Below are 15,938 nucleotides of genomic sequence, written 5' to 3'. Positions count from 1 at the left end.
TATAGGAGAAGATATAAAATTCAACCACATAGTAGCCATGCTCCGGAAACAAGGCCTGAAGCAGAATTCACACTAGATTTTGTAAAAAACAGACTCCTAGATGAATTTCAGAGTATAAATGAAATTACACAGGATAACATGGAAAGTGACACAGAAAAGCACTAAAAGTTACTAAACAAGTGCAGTGGAACTTTTAAAGCGGCAGTAACTCATCTGACCAATAGTTGATATATAGATTCAGGAGCAACAAGTCACATGACAGAGATTTTTTTTTTTACTGAACTTGATATAAATCTTAAAGAAGCAATCTATAGTGCAGGAAGTACCAATATCACTGCAGAAGGTATAGAGCACGGTTTGCTCATATGCTTCAATGCAAATGGCAGTAATTTACCAAAACCAGTAAAAGATGTCTGTAAGGTATATGGCTGCTGTAGGACTTACTATTAAATTTAATTAAAGGTAACATGTGCATTATCCATAATGGAAGAAAAGTATTAACCACAATGGCTGTATTTGTGTGTGGCACAGACGACTAGGACAGAGACACCCAGACAGCATTAAAGAACTGCAAAAGAGAGACCTAACACAGGATCTCACACTATCAGACTGTTCAACAATCAGGTGAGAATGCTGTATAAAAACAAAAGCCTAAAGACTAACAATCCCAAGAACAAAGTGAGAGCAGATCTTTGAGACCACCTGATCTAATATACAGCGACTTGTGTGGCCCAATGAAAGTGCGCACAGCAGGCGATAAAAGATATATAGTTACTTTTACCGATGACTACTCTAGATACAGTCACTTACCCTAAACAATGCAAACATCAAGCACTGGACACATTACGGGATTATGCAACAATGGCTGAAAATAAGTTTCAAAGAAATCCACTTGCATTTCGTAGTGTCAATGGTGGTGAATTCTCAGGACATAGAACACTTCCTAAGACAACTCGGCATAGAGCACCACAAGACCGTACCCTACACACCAGAACAAAATGGCGTAGCCGAAAGGAAGAACAAAAACTTGCCTGAAATGCTCAGATACATGTTAACAGATTTAGGACTATCTGAAAAATATTGGGGTGAATTGGCAATAACGGCCACTTATTTACAGAACAGACTATTCTCCAATAAAGTGGAGAAAACTCTCTATGAACTATGGCATGGTAAGAAACCCAATGTAAAATGTATTAGTTGTTGGCTGTAAATCATTTATCTACATTCCCATGGAAAAAAGCAGTAAACTGCAGAACCGGGCAGTGGCAGGGATTCTTGTTGGGTAGAGTGAATGTTCCAAAGGATACAGAATCTCACATAAAAACAGAAAATGTAACTATAAGCAAAAGTGTGACAGGAACTGTTGTTGAGAAACTGAGAAAAGAAGTGATGATACCAGCAGATCTGGATAAAGAAGAGAACTCCAAAGACACATGCAATGCAGCTGCTAAACAATAGATTGAAATTGGCTGCAAACCAGATATCAGAGAGGAAGAGACACAGGAGTGCAAGGCAGATGAAGTAAGGCGCTCAACCAGAGAAAACCAAGGTAAAGCACCAGTGCACCTCTCGTATAAAGCTAACACAATGTGGAAATGGCCGCTGCAAGAACTATCATCATCATTTATATCTATAGCGCCAACATATTCTGTAGTGCTTTACAATTGGGAACAAATACAGTAAGAAACAAACTGGGTAAAACAGACAAAGATGTGAGAAAACCCTGCTCGCAAGCTTACAATTTATGGGAAAATGGGAGTTTGATACATGAGGTTAAGTCTACATTTTGCATTTCGGTCCAGCCAGACTGCAGGTAAAAGTGATTCGTAAGCTAAATGATCCCGTCACACAACAATGTTGGTCAGGGGGTAGTTGACTAGACAGATGGGTCTAGTCAGAGCCAGATTAACCATAGGGCTAACTGGGCTACAGCCCAGGGGCCTCTGGCATCCAGGGGGCCCTTGAAAGTGCTCAGCAGCAGTATTGATCGGTCGGGGATGGGGGCGCGATCAGTGCTGCTGAGCACTTTCACTGCGGTCCTTCCCCGGCGAGCTGTAGTCTCCTTACTGAGATCTCGTGAGTCTCACTCTCACGAGATCTCCTCAGTAAAGAGCGTACAGCGCGCCGGAGAAGGAGGTAAGTGGGGGGGGGGGGGGCCTCACGGGGGAATGGAGGCCCCCTTAGCCCAGGGGCCTCCATTCCCTTAATCCGGCCCTGGGTCTAATGCAGGCTTGGATAAACTGTGGCACTCCAGGTGTTGTGAAACTACAAGCCCCAGCATGCTTTGCCAATGTATGGCAGCTTATTGCTGGACGGGTATGCTGGGACTTGTAGTTTCACGACACCTGGAGTGCCACACGTTAGCCAAGCCTGGTCTAGTGGATTAAGCCTTATCTGTTGAGATATTACAACAGAGATTTAATGATGTTTGAGTGATTACACTGGAGGGACATCAGGTGGCACTGTTACTAAATATGTTATCACTCTGTCTTCTAGAAATGTACTCTGTTGTACAGTAATGTTCTTTTAATATTGTTGTTCATATAAGATCCTATCATGTCTGTATGCTGATAACTAGTCTATAATAAATAGTTATGCTGCAAAGAACATTCCAGTGTGTGCCTATTGATGGAGTATGAATGCTAACACTTCCAACCACCTAATGACAGCGGAAATAATGAATACATTCAGCCTGAAGGGTGATATGACCAAAGCTCGACGTGCGTCCAAATTGGACATTAAACCTGTATTTTGATGCTTGCATGGAGTGCCAGGATTGTGGTATCTGTGGTTTAGTGCAAATTCTGAAATTATCCTTGTTAAAGCTTCAGCACTGATAAGCTGCAATTTGGATCTCTGACTGTTTAAACTGCAACAATCTTCTCCATCTGTATATATGGGATAATCATACACTGTTACCTTATAACGGAATGTCACAAAACGAGTTTGATAGCACCCTAACCAGCCTGTCCCTCGTTTCTCACAAAATGTGTACTATAGCATGTACTTTTTATAGCCCTTGCTTTTGTTCCCCAGCTCAACAGAGTTTAACTGTGGATAAGGGACATTGTAGCTCATTGTAAATATGTATTTTGTTTATTGTATATTGTTGATGTGGCAGTGAGTTTGCTATTCATTGTCCTTTAAAGTGAAGCCAGGGGGGTTATGGGTAGGGATCAAGTTGCAAGATACTGATGAGGAGGAAGGTTAATTAGTATCCAATGTTCTCACAAGACTACTCCAGATGTTTGGTCTACAATCTGGCAGGGGAGGTTCTGTGGAAGTACAATTCATCTACACTCACCTCTCCAAACCCCCTAGTCCAGGACTCACCAATGTTTAACAAGGAGAGGCCCAGGGGTTTGCCCAGACAGGGTATAGGACTGTGGAAATTTGACCCTAGATATAAATAGCCACTTCAGTGGGGGAGGTTATGTTCATTTTGGGAATTGACGGCTACAGGGTGGCTGGTGGCTCTACCGGTGAAATACATTGGCAGATCCATGGTTCATAAAGTTTGAACAGCCAGGTGACTTTAACTCATTAAGCTAGTGTGGTAAGGGACAGATGATATGGTGAACCTATCTGGCATTTATTTACTGTGTGTACATAATATTCTAGTGATTGTTTTTGTTACAATAAATGTACTGTTGTACTTTTTTAACTGCATTCGCCTGAGTAACTACCGTATTTCCCCATGTATATGATGCTCCACTGTATAAGACGCACCTATATAAATCATGTGAAAAAATTGAGGATAAACAAAATCCTCAATTTTTTCCACAGAGTAATTGTGCAGCATATACAGAGGAGAGACAATGCTATAGTCAATTCTGCCTTACCATGTCAGATGATTCCTCTGTCCGGTAAAGTCTTCTTTCTTCTGTCCGTCTGATGCTGGAAAGCCGCTTAAGATCCTCTTCGCGATGACCGGATGTCCTTTCAGGACCTTGACAAGATCCTGAAAGGACATCCGGTCACCGCGAAGAGGACCTTAAGCGGCTTTCCAGCATCATGATCAGACGGACAGAAGAAAGAAGACTTTACCGGACAGAGGAATCATCTGACAGGGTAAGTGCTACTACCCCTGTATAAGACGCACCCAGTTTTTAGACCCAACATTTTGGGGAAAGGGTGCGTCTTATACATGGGGAAATACGGTAATAAGAACCTTAGAAGGTACTGGGTAGACTTCCCTGGCCTAGGAAGACACCCGTGGGTGGCCAGCCAGAGTGAAGTGGGTTGAATTGGGCCAGTAATCCGATATCTTCACATGGAATTTCACTTTCTATGAAACAGTCACATTCACAAACCTATCTGCTGTAGAGAAATTAGTCTGTATCCTCCACTGGGCCTGGAATGGATATTAATTGAAAAAAATAATAATTCTACAGTGCTGAGTAATATGTTGGTGCTATTAAATTATAGCTATTTTAAATATGGACAAAATAAATGTAAGTCTGTTGGAGAACACTGCATTGGAGCCTAAATGATCTGATAACATTGTAAACCACTCCAGTGAGCTACACTTCTCATGCTTTTGTTATATAGCACTAACATATTGTGCAGTGCTGTTCAATTAAGGTGGCAAATTGAACGCACCATGGTTAAGAATACAGGGCCCTGCTTACAATTGTACAGGTTACATATAGAGTACATGCAGAATGCATGCAACTATGACCACTTTGAGGAAGACAGTCCCAATTAAGATTAAACATTTTTTCATCCGCCATATTGTAACCTACAACAATTTCACTGGTTTTCCTGTTGAAGCAACATCTGCTGATTGTAAAATATAATGTACAGGTAAATGTCAATATCTGTGATCCTGATAATCACTTTTTACATCCATAAATCAATACTTGGCCATAATAGCTATACTAAGATTAGTTCAATAACATGGAAGCAAGAAAATACAAGGATTTTTTTTAAAATTCCCTTAAAAATCAGACCCTAAAGGCAAGATAGTCTTTTCTCTCTATTGATCTAACGGTAATCTAGTGTGTATAGTTCTTATTATGGGGATTTTTATTTCCTCCTTTCTACCTTATTGGACTAATCTTAGTTTTTTAAGGCAAGTATTATAGGAGATAAAGTGTGGTCTAGTGCTTGCCTGTGATGCAGAGGAGATCATGTGACATGGAAGTCAGCTACTGCGCACAAAGAACAAGATCAAGTTCATTCTTATTCTCCAGGGGCATAAACCAAAGAATAAGAGCTGGGGGCTGATGGGACGTAAAGCAGAATAAAGGACCAATCGGTCATAAAAAAGTAATGCGCTTGGGGTTGGAGGTGAAGACTCAACAGACTGTTGCCCATCACACTCAACAATATGTTTCTCTAAGATACAATGATAAAGGTTCCACAATTGTTTATTTCTTATATTTACCTACACTGTATATTATTACTTTTTAATGTTGCACTAACCTGGTTTGTAAAATTGATAATGTTGAGAAAAATAGAATGGTTGCCCAGAGTAGGAATTGGCACACGAGGTGGGTAGTCAGACCACACAGGATTGGTGGTAGTTATCCTGGTGTGTCCTCAATTAACTACCTTACTTATTTATGTTGCAATAAGCTGATTTACCCCTCTGCAGAAATGAGTTAAGCTGGGTTTAGGCTTAACCTCACTTTCAAAAACAAGTGGAAAATCTAATCACTGAGAAGTCACATTGAATTGTCAGACTTTCATATTTGTTCTAGTTTATAACACTTGTTTATCCTACATTGAAGTCCCTGTTGATATGTTTTTGTTTTTTCTAAAGTTTATTATTGAAGAGTCAAAAAGATACAAAACAATAAGAGTCTAATACAGCAGTGCCACAAAACATGCCGAAAGATAGTTTACTGTAAGTACAACAGAGAGAAAAGGGACAACACCATTAATATATCAGTATCGGGTGACTCCGGTTTTTATATAAAGAAGGAGGGGAGGGTAAAGGGAAGTAGGAGAATAGGAACGTTGTGGCTAGAGCCCTGAGGAGAAAGAAAGAAAATAGAAGAGGAAGGATTTGGACCAGAGAAACCATGTCTATAGAGACATCAGAGGAAGAAAATGAGCTTCTCTTAGGCAGTTAAAAGGGACAACAAAAGTTGAAGAAGGATAACCATGGGGACCAAATTTTGTTAAAAGGTTTAGTGGAGTTGTTGAGAATGCTGGTCATAAATTCCATACGCTGAATGTGCCATACTCAGTTAATTATAGAGGGTTCTGTTGTTTCCAGTCAGCGGCTAGTTGGCATGTGGCTGCTGTAAGGATGTGTAGTTTGAGTTTGTTTTGGTGATGTGTTGCCCCAGGAATTCCTAGTGGAAGTAGAAAAAATTTAAGCTCCATGGGGACAGTGATCTGTAGAATTGCAGTTATCAGGTTATTCAGTTCAAGCCAGAAGCAAGTAAGCTTCAGGCAATTCCACCAGATGTGGATGAATGTCCCTTCCAAGAAACATTTTCTCCAGCATCGGTGAGAGGCATCGGGTAACATTTTTTAAGTCGAGTAGGCACGTAGTACCATCAATATAAAATTTTATAAACACTTTGTTTGATTTTCACACATATGGAACTAGAAGCAGCATTCTCACGAATTTCACTCCAAACATCAGGATCTAGGGCCTCCCCAATGTCTCTTTCCCAGGCCAGCTCATGTGGGTCCCTTTTGGTCCTGCGTAGCCAGGGAGAGTTCTGAGTAGGGGTTAGATAATAGGCCTGACATGGAGGATAGGCAGAGAAAAAGTGATTAGAAAGAAGTGAGTGGACGGACAGAGAGCCGGTGTTTGATTGTGTTGTGAAAGTTGCGAATTTGTAGGTATTGGTACAAAAATTTGGTAGAGACCGTAATAGTTTTCTGGAGATCAGAGAATTGAGGGAAGAGGTCAGTACGGGTAAGGTCATTCAGAAATCTGACACCTTGAAGAGAACACGGCAGGCATGAGGCCTGGGGGGAAATCTGGGGAATTGAATAATGGTATAACCGAAGAGGGTTGAGGAGATAGAACATATTTCTGAGAGACCAAGTCCCAATTTGTCAGAAAGTGGGAGATGATAGGATGGAGCAAAATCTGTTTCAGGCTGCGGGACTGTGTGAGCCATAGGAGAGATGCAGGAGACAATAAACCCAGAGCCTCTGCCTCAATGCAGATCCACATTCTAGGGGAATTAGAGCAACACCACAGGACACACTAAGCAAGGTGAGCAGAAAGGTAGTAGCGTCTAAAGTTGGGAATGCCTAGGCCACCACCCTGTGAGGACCTCTGCAGAACTTTCAGGCAAACTCGTGGACATTTACCCAACCAAATAAATCGGGAGATTGTGAATTGGAGAAATTTAAACACATAGAAAGGGACACAGACAGGGAGGGTCTGAAATATATAGAGCAATGTTCATTCTGATTGTGTTAATGCAATCTATCCAGGAGATAAGACAGCGGGACCATGTGTTTAGATCGGATTTCACTTGAGAAAGTAGGTGGGGGAAATTAGCTTGAAAAAGTTGATGGTATCTCTTAGTAATATAAATTTCAAGGTATGTTATTTTTTGGAGATGCCAATTAAAGGGAGAGATTTGTTCTAGATGAGACTTGTCAGGTCTGGATATGTAAAAGTCCAGGACCTCTGTTTTGTCTGGGTTCCCTGTTGATATGTTGTTACAGACTGTTGTGTCTTTCTTTTAATGTAGTTTTAACTCCTTTCTGAGATGAGGAATGAGAGTACCATCTCTCATGTTGTCATTCTGGTGCAGAAAAGCATCAATATAGTAACTTTCATAAAAATGTTCTTTCCTATAATGCCACTATGGTGCTCGAGTAGAGTTTGATTTATGTCTACTTATTTTTGCACAAAATATGCATTTCCATTAACTGTACCAATATTTTATTGCATCTTACACTTATGACTCCTTATAACTGGAGAGGTGGAACAGGGGGATAGGGAAGAGGTGACAAGCGTAGATTAAATACAGTAAGGGTGACATCATGTAATTGACACTGAGGTAGACCTGGACCTATATGCACATTCACTGGACAGGAGGCATATATTTTGCAGATGCTGGTGCAACAATACACAATGAGGATGATGAACCTACTAGCTAGATGTCTGATTGGCTTATTGCATCTTGACTCCTCCTGCTGATAGTACTGAATTCACTGAAGTCTGACTGCTACATTATATGAAGTTGTGGCATCAATTTTCACTACTTAATTTATATTTCCTTTTCGACTGCAACAGGAAAGATGTACATTTCCATTTCCAAAAGGTGAAAACAACTAAGTATTTAATATGCATTTAAATATGTTCTATTTGGACAATGTTACTTTAGCATGTATTGCAAACATTGTCCAGGCACTATTGTGTTATGTATATGACACTTCATTACATTATTTTACTGTGTACAAATAGGGTGTTGTGACTTTAGCATTTAATATTAACAGTCAAGCCACATCTCTATGTTATCCCTACTCTATTTGCTACCATGTGCTTATGTACACACTTGTTATTCCTGCTGAAAAACCGAGGGACTATACTAGTATTGTGAGGAAAATGTGTCCAACTAAGCAAACGCACATATATGCACATTATCATCTGTGCATCTTTTCCTATTTCTGTGTATGATGCAAATGGGTCCAACTCTGCATGGTCTTCAGTGTTTCCTCTGGTGGAACTGAGAAGAGATATATGTACAATGGATGCACTATGATATATAAAGTGAGAAGCCCTGGTCTTCCAGTAAAGCCTAGGCATACTTCCAAATATAAATAATCATAAAACAGAGTTTAATAATGAAATGATATACCAGATGGTTCCTGCTACAGGTTTAGGAGACACACAGGTGATAGCTAAGAAAGGCATTATCATTAAATTAATTTATGGACTTGGCCTACATCTGCACGGCCCTTGCCTCCCCCATTCTGCCTCTATAAGCGTAAGGATTCGTATATGCATCATCCATATGACACTGCATACAACCGATGGGTTTTGTGGGCATGCAAAGTAGTAAAATTCTCACCTTAATTCCACCAGTGCAAAGATCACGTTGGGGACCTGCAATATGAATATTATCTGTTTAAAATAAGGACTTATGGTCCTTTCGTGGCTCCATTTCACACCAGATGACTAGACCGGCTCGGAATATTCCTCTCAGACGATGGTTCGTTATGTAGCTCCAGTTAGCGTTCACTATGTACTTTGACTGGATAATTTTTTGCAATGTCATAATTGTTTTTTATTCTTATGTATTTTACAACTTTTCCAAATAAAGAGATTTAATAATAAAATAAAATAAGGACTTATGAAGCATGTAGTAAAAGTTGATCAGTTATGAAATTTTATTATGTAACAAGAATTAACCCTTGAATTATCGGAGTGATGTCTTTATTCTTTTTTTTTCATCCCACAATTTCCCAAACAAGCTCCATCTCACAGCCAGACGCTGGTGCCTATTTACACAATTTCTGTAGAAGTCTGGCCATTGTTTCACCTGTCTAGTGGTATTTTGTCTTGAGTATTACTGTTGCTTGAGTTTCGTTATGGGGGCACTTGCCTCCGAGCAGCAGTATCCATCTTAATCCATGTCACTCACGTAGTCTCTGCAAGTGGAGTGTGTGTTTCTTACAGGTGGCTGCAGCACAGTCCCGTGTCCCTTGTCTGCGCTGGGCATGATAGTGGCGCTTTAAAACGAAGCCCCCCCCCCCCCCCTCCCACCCGGCAGCAGGAATGTATGAGGCAAAAAAAATAAAAAATTACAGGTGCAAAAGTGGAGTTTTTAGAGAGGAATCTGCACCTCTGGTCACGTCATTAGTCACAAGTATCTTTGCTGTCTCTAAATCTTTCCACAGTGCAGACTATCTACCCACAGTCCATTCAGTCTGAAGAATTGTCTACTAGAATCCTGAAGGACAGCTTCAAGTGTTAACAATGCTTCAAGTTCTTTAGAAATGGCTTCCAGTGCAGTGGGTTAACCTTCCCAACCTTCCCATAGCTGGTCTCTGTAGGGCACAGAAGAGACAAAGTTACGCAGTCGCATCACCACAGCAAATCATAAAATGTGACCCCTCTCCCACCCCATATGAAGCTACTAATGTACTGGTACCACTTAATCATTGGTTTGGGGGAAGGCGATATCCCGTTTTCATGCTTTTAAATAAGTAGGGCTCATAGGGTTTTATCACTCAAACTGAAATTGCATTTATCATTATTGAAAGTGTCCCTGATGAATGAGTGGCACAGCGAGGCTTATATACTGGCACTGGGCCTCCTGGTAGCAGGATAAATCAAATGGAGATAAAGGGCTTAAGACCTGCCTAAAGTTGTGGTCAGCAGAGGATCCGCTCTGATACCAGGGGTGTAGAAAACATGTTACTCTGGCGTGTTGACTCATGCAATATTGTGAGGGAAAATAGAAACACACAAGGCAGTCAGGAAAATTTTTTAGCCGACACTCTCCCAAATAAATGTCCATTGAGAAAGTGCACCGGATCGTGGTACGCTTCTGGAGCTGGAATAGACAGACAGTGGCATAAGAAGTACACTTTACCAGCTAGGATTTCGTTCATTCACTCCAATAGGGAATGAGTGTTGCCTCTTCCATTTCAAAAAGTCAGCATAAAGCAATTGTGCTATGAATGCTGCGCTTTTCTAGCTGGTAAATTGATACCATTCTTCAGCTGTCTGCACATAGTAAGATTTTGATTGGCTATGTGTATATAATACCTAATCAATATGTGACCAGTCAGGTATGGTGTAAAACTTGACAAAAATTCAGGGTGACGAGATGTCAACTGTGATCCGGCTGATCAGTGTGGCAATAAGAAACATAGGTGTAGGTATGACACCAAACTGCCTGACATTACAAAACATGGTGCCAACCAATCTTTTCAAGCAATCAATAGCCACATTTATTTAATCACTGTATAAAGTCTTGTCAGCTGTTGACCCTTTATCGGCAAATAGATGAAAACCATTAAACTGGATCCCATTTTAACATGGATTTCATGGTAATGGCTGCACAGTAATGTGCCCACACACTGTGCAAATCTTTAATTCAGCCTGATTGGCGCAATGTGGCAAATCTCTTCACAGATTTGGTCAAACTTACCATGTGTGTGCACATTAATCTGAATCTAACTGTAGCAATGGTAGAGTCCATTTGTACTGGTAATATTAAGACTAAGCAGGTCAAGTAAGCAGGATCTCCCTTAATCCGTTTTTCTGAGCCTTAATCTGCATTAAACCACCTGTAATGTATGTATACTTGCTGTTCTTGGATGTAATACAAGCAGCCAATTACATACATCATGTAGGAAAAACAGACATCCTATGTTACCCTGTTCAGAATGTGTGCTGCAGAATGTAATATGAGCAAAACATGTATATGTGTTGGCCCAAAAGAGTGTCTCTTCCCGATACTGCCTACCAGTTTGGAGTTGTCTTCTAAGCTTTGAAGGTGAGTTGCCAGTTAAGTGTAATGCTTTTGTCACCAGAGATAGCAGCTTTCAGTGCACACTCCGCTTTGACAACTGCTAGAATTGTACCTGACCACTCCATCATCTCCAGGGCTCAAACAATAAATAAATGATCCATATTTTTATTTTACAGAGGAGGATTCTGAGTGGGGTCTAGAATAATGTAAATAATTAATTATGGGTGAAGTTCTGCTCTAAGACAGAGTTTTGTAGATAATTGGGAACATGTTTTATCTATCAATGCCATTCTTACTGCCTGTAAATGCAAGGGGCCATAATTTAGATAAGGTTGCATACTATATTAAACATTTTACATTTCACACCTTTAGATGAAATTAGTTTATTGGTCTATATACACTTCTACTACATACATTGCTCCCTTCTGTGCTATACACCAATGCTTTTAAATCGCTCACAGACACAGTTGTTTATTCAATTTCCCTTATTTATGACACAGATCTGCTTTGCAATTTTATTAGACATAATTTAACTCAGAAAGCTGTATCCCATGGGAACAAGAATAAACTTTGCATGGATTGTATAAAGATTGTGATGAAAAACACAGAAGAAAACTAGGAAGATAAAGCAAACTAACAAAATTTGTAGGAGGATATGGATAGAACACAACATTAAAGTTATCTGAAGATGAAAAATTCTCTATTACCTACCTGGGAAATTTTACTCAAATGTTTGTCAATTTTACAAGACTAGCTTGTAGTTTTAGTAGCTCCACTTTTACGTACAAATGAAATAAACATGTTTAAATAGGACCTGTCATGAGGACAGGTTGCTTGAGATATTTGTCTCATTTCTCCTTTTCCCCATTTTGCCCAAGGGGAGCACATCCCCCGCTTCATGCTTCAGCAGTCTCCGTTCTCTAGACTAGTAACGTTAATGAGAATAAACAATGAAGTGACAGAGCTCTGCCCAAGAGGACTCTGGTATGATAATTACTTGTTAGCTGCAGTTGGCCAAGCTCGGTCTCTTTAGCCCTTTATACTGTTGGCAGTACTGACATAGAGGAGGGGACCAGATGGAGTTGTGCTCTACTTAGTCATTAGCATACTGGGTTCAACAATTACCTCCCCTGGGTGAACAGTAAGGGAACTTTTTTCGATAAGCTATAAAAGTATAGACTGTCTAAAATGCATAATTAAATTACAAGTACAGGGTGATAGGTATTGTTTCCTCACCACCAAGCACATGGCAGGATGTCAAAAGACGTGGAACATTGCCTGCCACACCCTATATACTCATCATTCGACAGTCTTGTAGTGAGAGCTCTGCCGCCCAGCCTCCTTCCTATTATGACTGCCTATGTTTTGTATGTGGCAGCAGTACCTATAATCCACCAGAGGTGCTGCTGTTCTGCTCCTGAACTCTGCAACATGCCTGAAGGAGTTAATCTCCTTGCTTGATGCCTAATTAGAACTGCACCTGTTGCACTGCTCGAAATACCAGCCTCAAGCTGTGCTCTGTACAGTTCATCTGTTTATTCCTGGCTGCTTCTGCCCTGTTTCTGTGTTTGCTCCATTGCTTGATCTTCTGTTGTGTCCCTCGGCTTGATTCCTGGACCCTGCTCATTTACCTGTTGCCCTGAACTTTGGCTCGACTTCTGGACCTCAATAATTCGCTTGTCACGTTGATCTCTTCCTGGCTATTTGGATTTTGTTTATCTGATCTCTGCTTGATCGCTGGACTCTGTCTGCTTCCCTGGACAGCCTTGTGCCTTCTGGACTGGGGTTAACTTATAATAATTGTTCCTGCCATTTTACTATACAGTCTCGTTTGAAACCTGTTTTTATCCGTAGATTTGAGTTATCTTTGTTTATGTATTTACCTGAATAAAGACACTTTGCTTTATACTTCCGTTGCTCATCGTGACTGCACTAGGAATCATAACTCCTATACATCAGGGTTCCATACTGGTCCAGTGCGTGAGGAGCGCTGCCTGGCACAGGATTTAGCACGCTGGCAACAAATCGGGACAAACATTTCTAGTGGCCCATGCTTAATTACTAATGATGAGAGACCATATGTTTCTCTTACACAGGCCCTATTTAAATATTAATACTACTAAAATTGAGAAGTCTTTGGACCTCAGGCACTGGTAATAATTACTCTAGTTTTCATGTGATTACACAAAATACAGTGACAATTTCTACGTAATGTTATAGGAAGCAGACACCATCAATACACAGAGCATGTAATATAGAGAGATGGATCCCAACACTCACAAGGATTTAGAAGAAGGTCTCTTCGTTTTTGGCCACTTTCGACGCTGAAGTTGCCTAGTTTCCAAGTCAGAGGGAAAAAAGTAACCCATCACCAAGAGTGAAAGCACTTTACACAGTGTATTTTATATATATATATATATATATATATATATATATATATATATATATATATATATATATATATAAACAGCTACTATATATAGATATTAGTTTCAGGCATGCAAGAATGTGAACCTTAAAAGAAAAAGAAAAAGACATGGTATTGATTTAAAATCCTATTTTACAACAGGATCTGTAACCTGGTCGCTGGCTAGAATGGGTTGGGGCAAGTCACTCTGCAGCAACAGATTCCCTGTAAATGGGGAACACTTCTTGGAACTGCCTGTGTGACGAGTAATAGGTATAACGATAAATAGGTTCTTCAGAATTCTATATATTACTCTCTGTCATACATGTTAAAAAACTGCTGTTGAAACTGCTCAAATAGAAATTGGAGTGGGAGCATGCTGGTGATGACTGGTTTGGACAGACTTTAACTCTTATGATATTGGCTAATTTCAGGTTACAAGCCACTTTAGAGGCAGCTGTAAATGAGAATAATCCCTACAGAGGGGGTGCATGGTTAGCTTAAGAAGAGAGTTGACAAACGTGCCTCCACCAGCCTTATATAGTGGTAGGAACCAGCAAAGGAGAAAGCTTAACACTACCTTTTGTGTAACCAATACTGCCGCTCTAAGGGGCATATTCAATTGTTAGCGAGTTTAGAAGTTCGAGTAATTTTTTTTTTTTTCCCTTACTTTCGAGCGCGGAAACTTCTTGCACAATTCAAATCTTTTTTTTTTTACCGAAACGGTCTTCTCGCGCTCCAAACGTTTGTCAATGTTAAAGTATAGGCTGGATGCGAACCCTCAGCGGAAAAAGCTATTCAATTGTTTTTTAACGCTGTGAGTGAAACAGTCAAAGCTGCTGTTTCATCTCGCACCTCCTTGGTCTGCTCAAAGAAAAAAAAAATTTTTTAAGTTATGAAAAATAGAAAGTAAATTGAAAAAATAGGTGTATAAGTTCATTAAAATAACACGAAAACTGAAAAGCATTTTTAAAAAACGAGCGCGGGATTTTTTTTTTATATGTGCCCCTTAGGGGCATATTCAATTGTTAGCGAGATGGGTGAAAATGCCGCGCTCGAAAAAAAACAAAAAACCCGCGCTCGTTTTTTCCTGTTCGAGCGCTTGTTTTTTTAAAAAAACTCGCTCAATTCAATTGTTAACATTGCATCCACCCCCTCGCGCTCTACTATTGGTCCTAGCGCGTTTGAAATGAGGAGTGGTTAAGGCAGCCATTTACACTGCAATCAAGAAGGGCCCCAGCACTGCAAAGGAGATTGGGCCCCTACACTGCAATCAAGAAGGGCCCCAGCACTGCAAGCAACAATGCCCCCCCCCCCCCCTGGACAGCAGATTTAAAGATTTTACAAGCAGGAACAACATTTTTTTTCATTTACAAACATTTCTTGAACACTGGCCAAGCATGGACATTTTGGAAGGTACAAATATTTGTGGGTCAGTGGGCAAGCCGGACATTTGGAAGGTACAAATATTTGTGGGACAGTGGGCAAGCCGGACATTTGGAAGGTACAAATATTTGTGGGACAGTGGGCAAGCCGGACATTTGGAAGGTACAAATATTGGTGGGACAGTGGGCAAGCCGGACATTCGGAGGGTACAAATATTTGGTGGGACTTTGCGTAAATGAGTGTGTGTAGGTAAAGCATCAGGAAACTGAGGATTTCGTCCATGGTGAGTATTTTGGGTTTTTTTGTTTTTAATAAAAATCTATGGTGTACATGAGGGTGTTTACAGTATTTCTTGTGGTTTTATTATTTTTAATAAAGATTTGTGGTTGGAATGAGGTTGTTGTGATTTTATTTAACATTTTACTTTGTGGAACTACAGATCCCAGCCAGCCGTGGTTGCAATAGCATGTTGACACTTGTGGTTCTCCAAGTGCCAACATGCCCTGAGTGCCAGGGGTACGCTGGTGCTTGTAGTTAGACAAGTAACAGCCACACTATTTAGGCCAATATGGCTGGATGGAACATGTAGTTTCACAAATCTAAATGGTGTTTTTTTTTTTTTTTCATAAAAATTCCCCATTTATTACCCTACTACCCACAGCCCAGGGGTAGTAGGAAGAGCCCTAGTGCTATCACCACTGGCCTGGGTGTCCCTAGGGGGGTGGCTCAGGGCC

The 15,938-nt window shown here is 40.4% G+C and overlaps 1 protein-coding gene across 3 annotated transcripts in view; it reads right to left on the bottom strand.

Moving 5' to 3' along the window:
* Positions 1-9,294: 9,294 nt before the first annotated feature.
* SULF2 (sulfatase 2) overlaps positions 9,295-15,938 on the bottom strand; it is a 298,832-nt gene continuing 292,188 nt past the window's right edge. For all 3 annotated transcript variants that reach the window (XM_075176428.1, XM_075176429.1, XM_075176431.1), the window contains 2 exons: positions 13,692-13,745; positions 9,295-9,978 (listed from right to left, as the gene is read on the bottom strand). In XM_075176428.1, coding sequence (XP_075032529.1) covers positions 9,948-9,978; positions 13,692-13,745 — 85 coding nt within the window. In that variant the 3' untranslated portion in view covers positions 9,295-9,947. The remainder of the gene's footprint in view (positions 9,979-13,691; positions 13,746-15,938) is intronic.

This window comes from Mixophyes fleayi, chromosome 6 (assembly GCF_038048845.1).
Source record: "Mixophyes fleayi isolate aMixFle1 chromosome 6, aMixFle1.hap1, whole genome shotgun sequence".
NCBI lineage: Eukaryota > Metazoa > Chordata > Amphibia > Anura > Limnodynastidae > Mixophyes > Mixophyes fleayi.
This window is presented reverse-complemented; position numbering and strand designations above follow the sequence as displayed.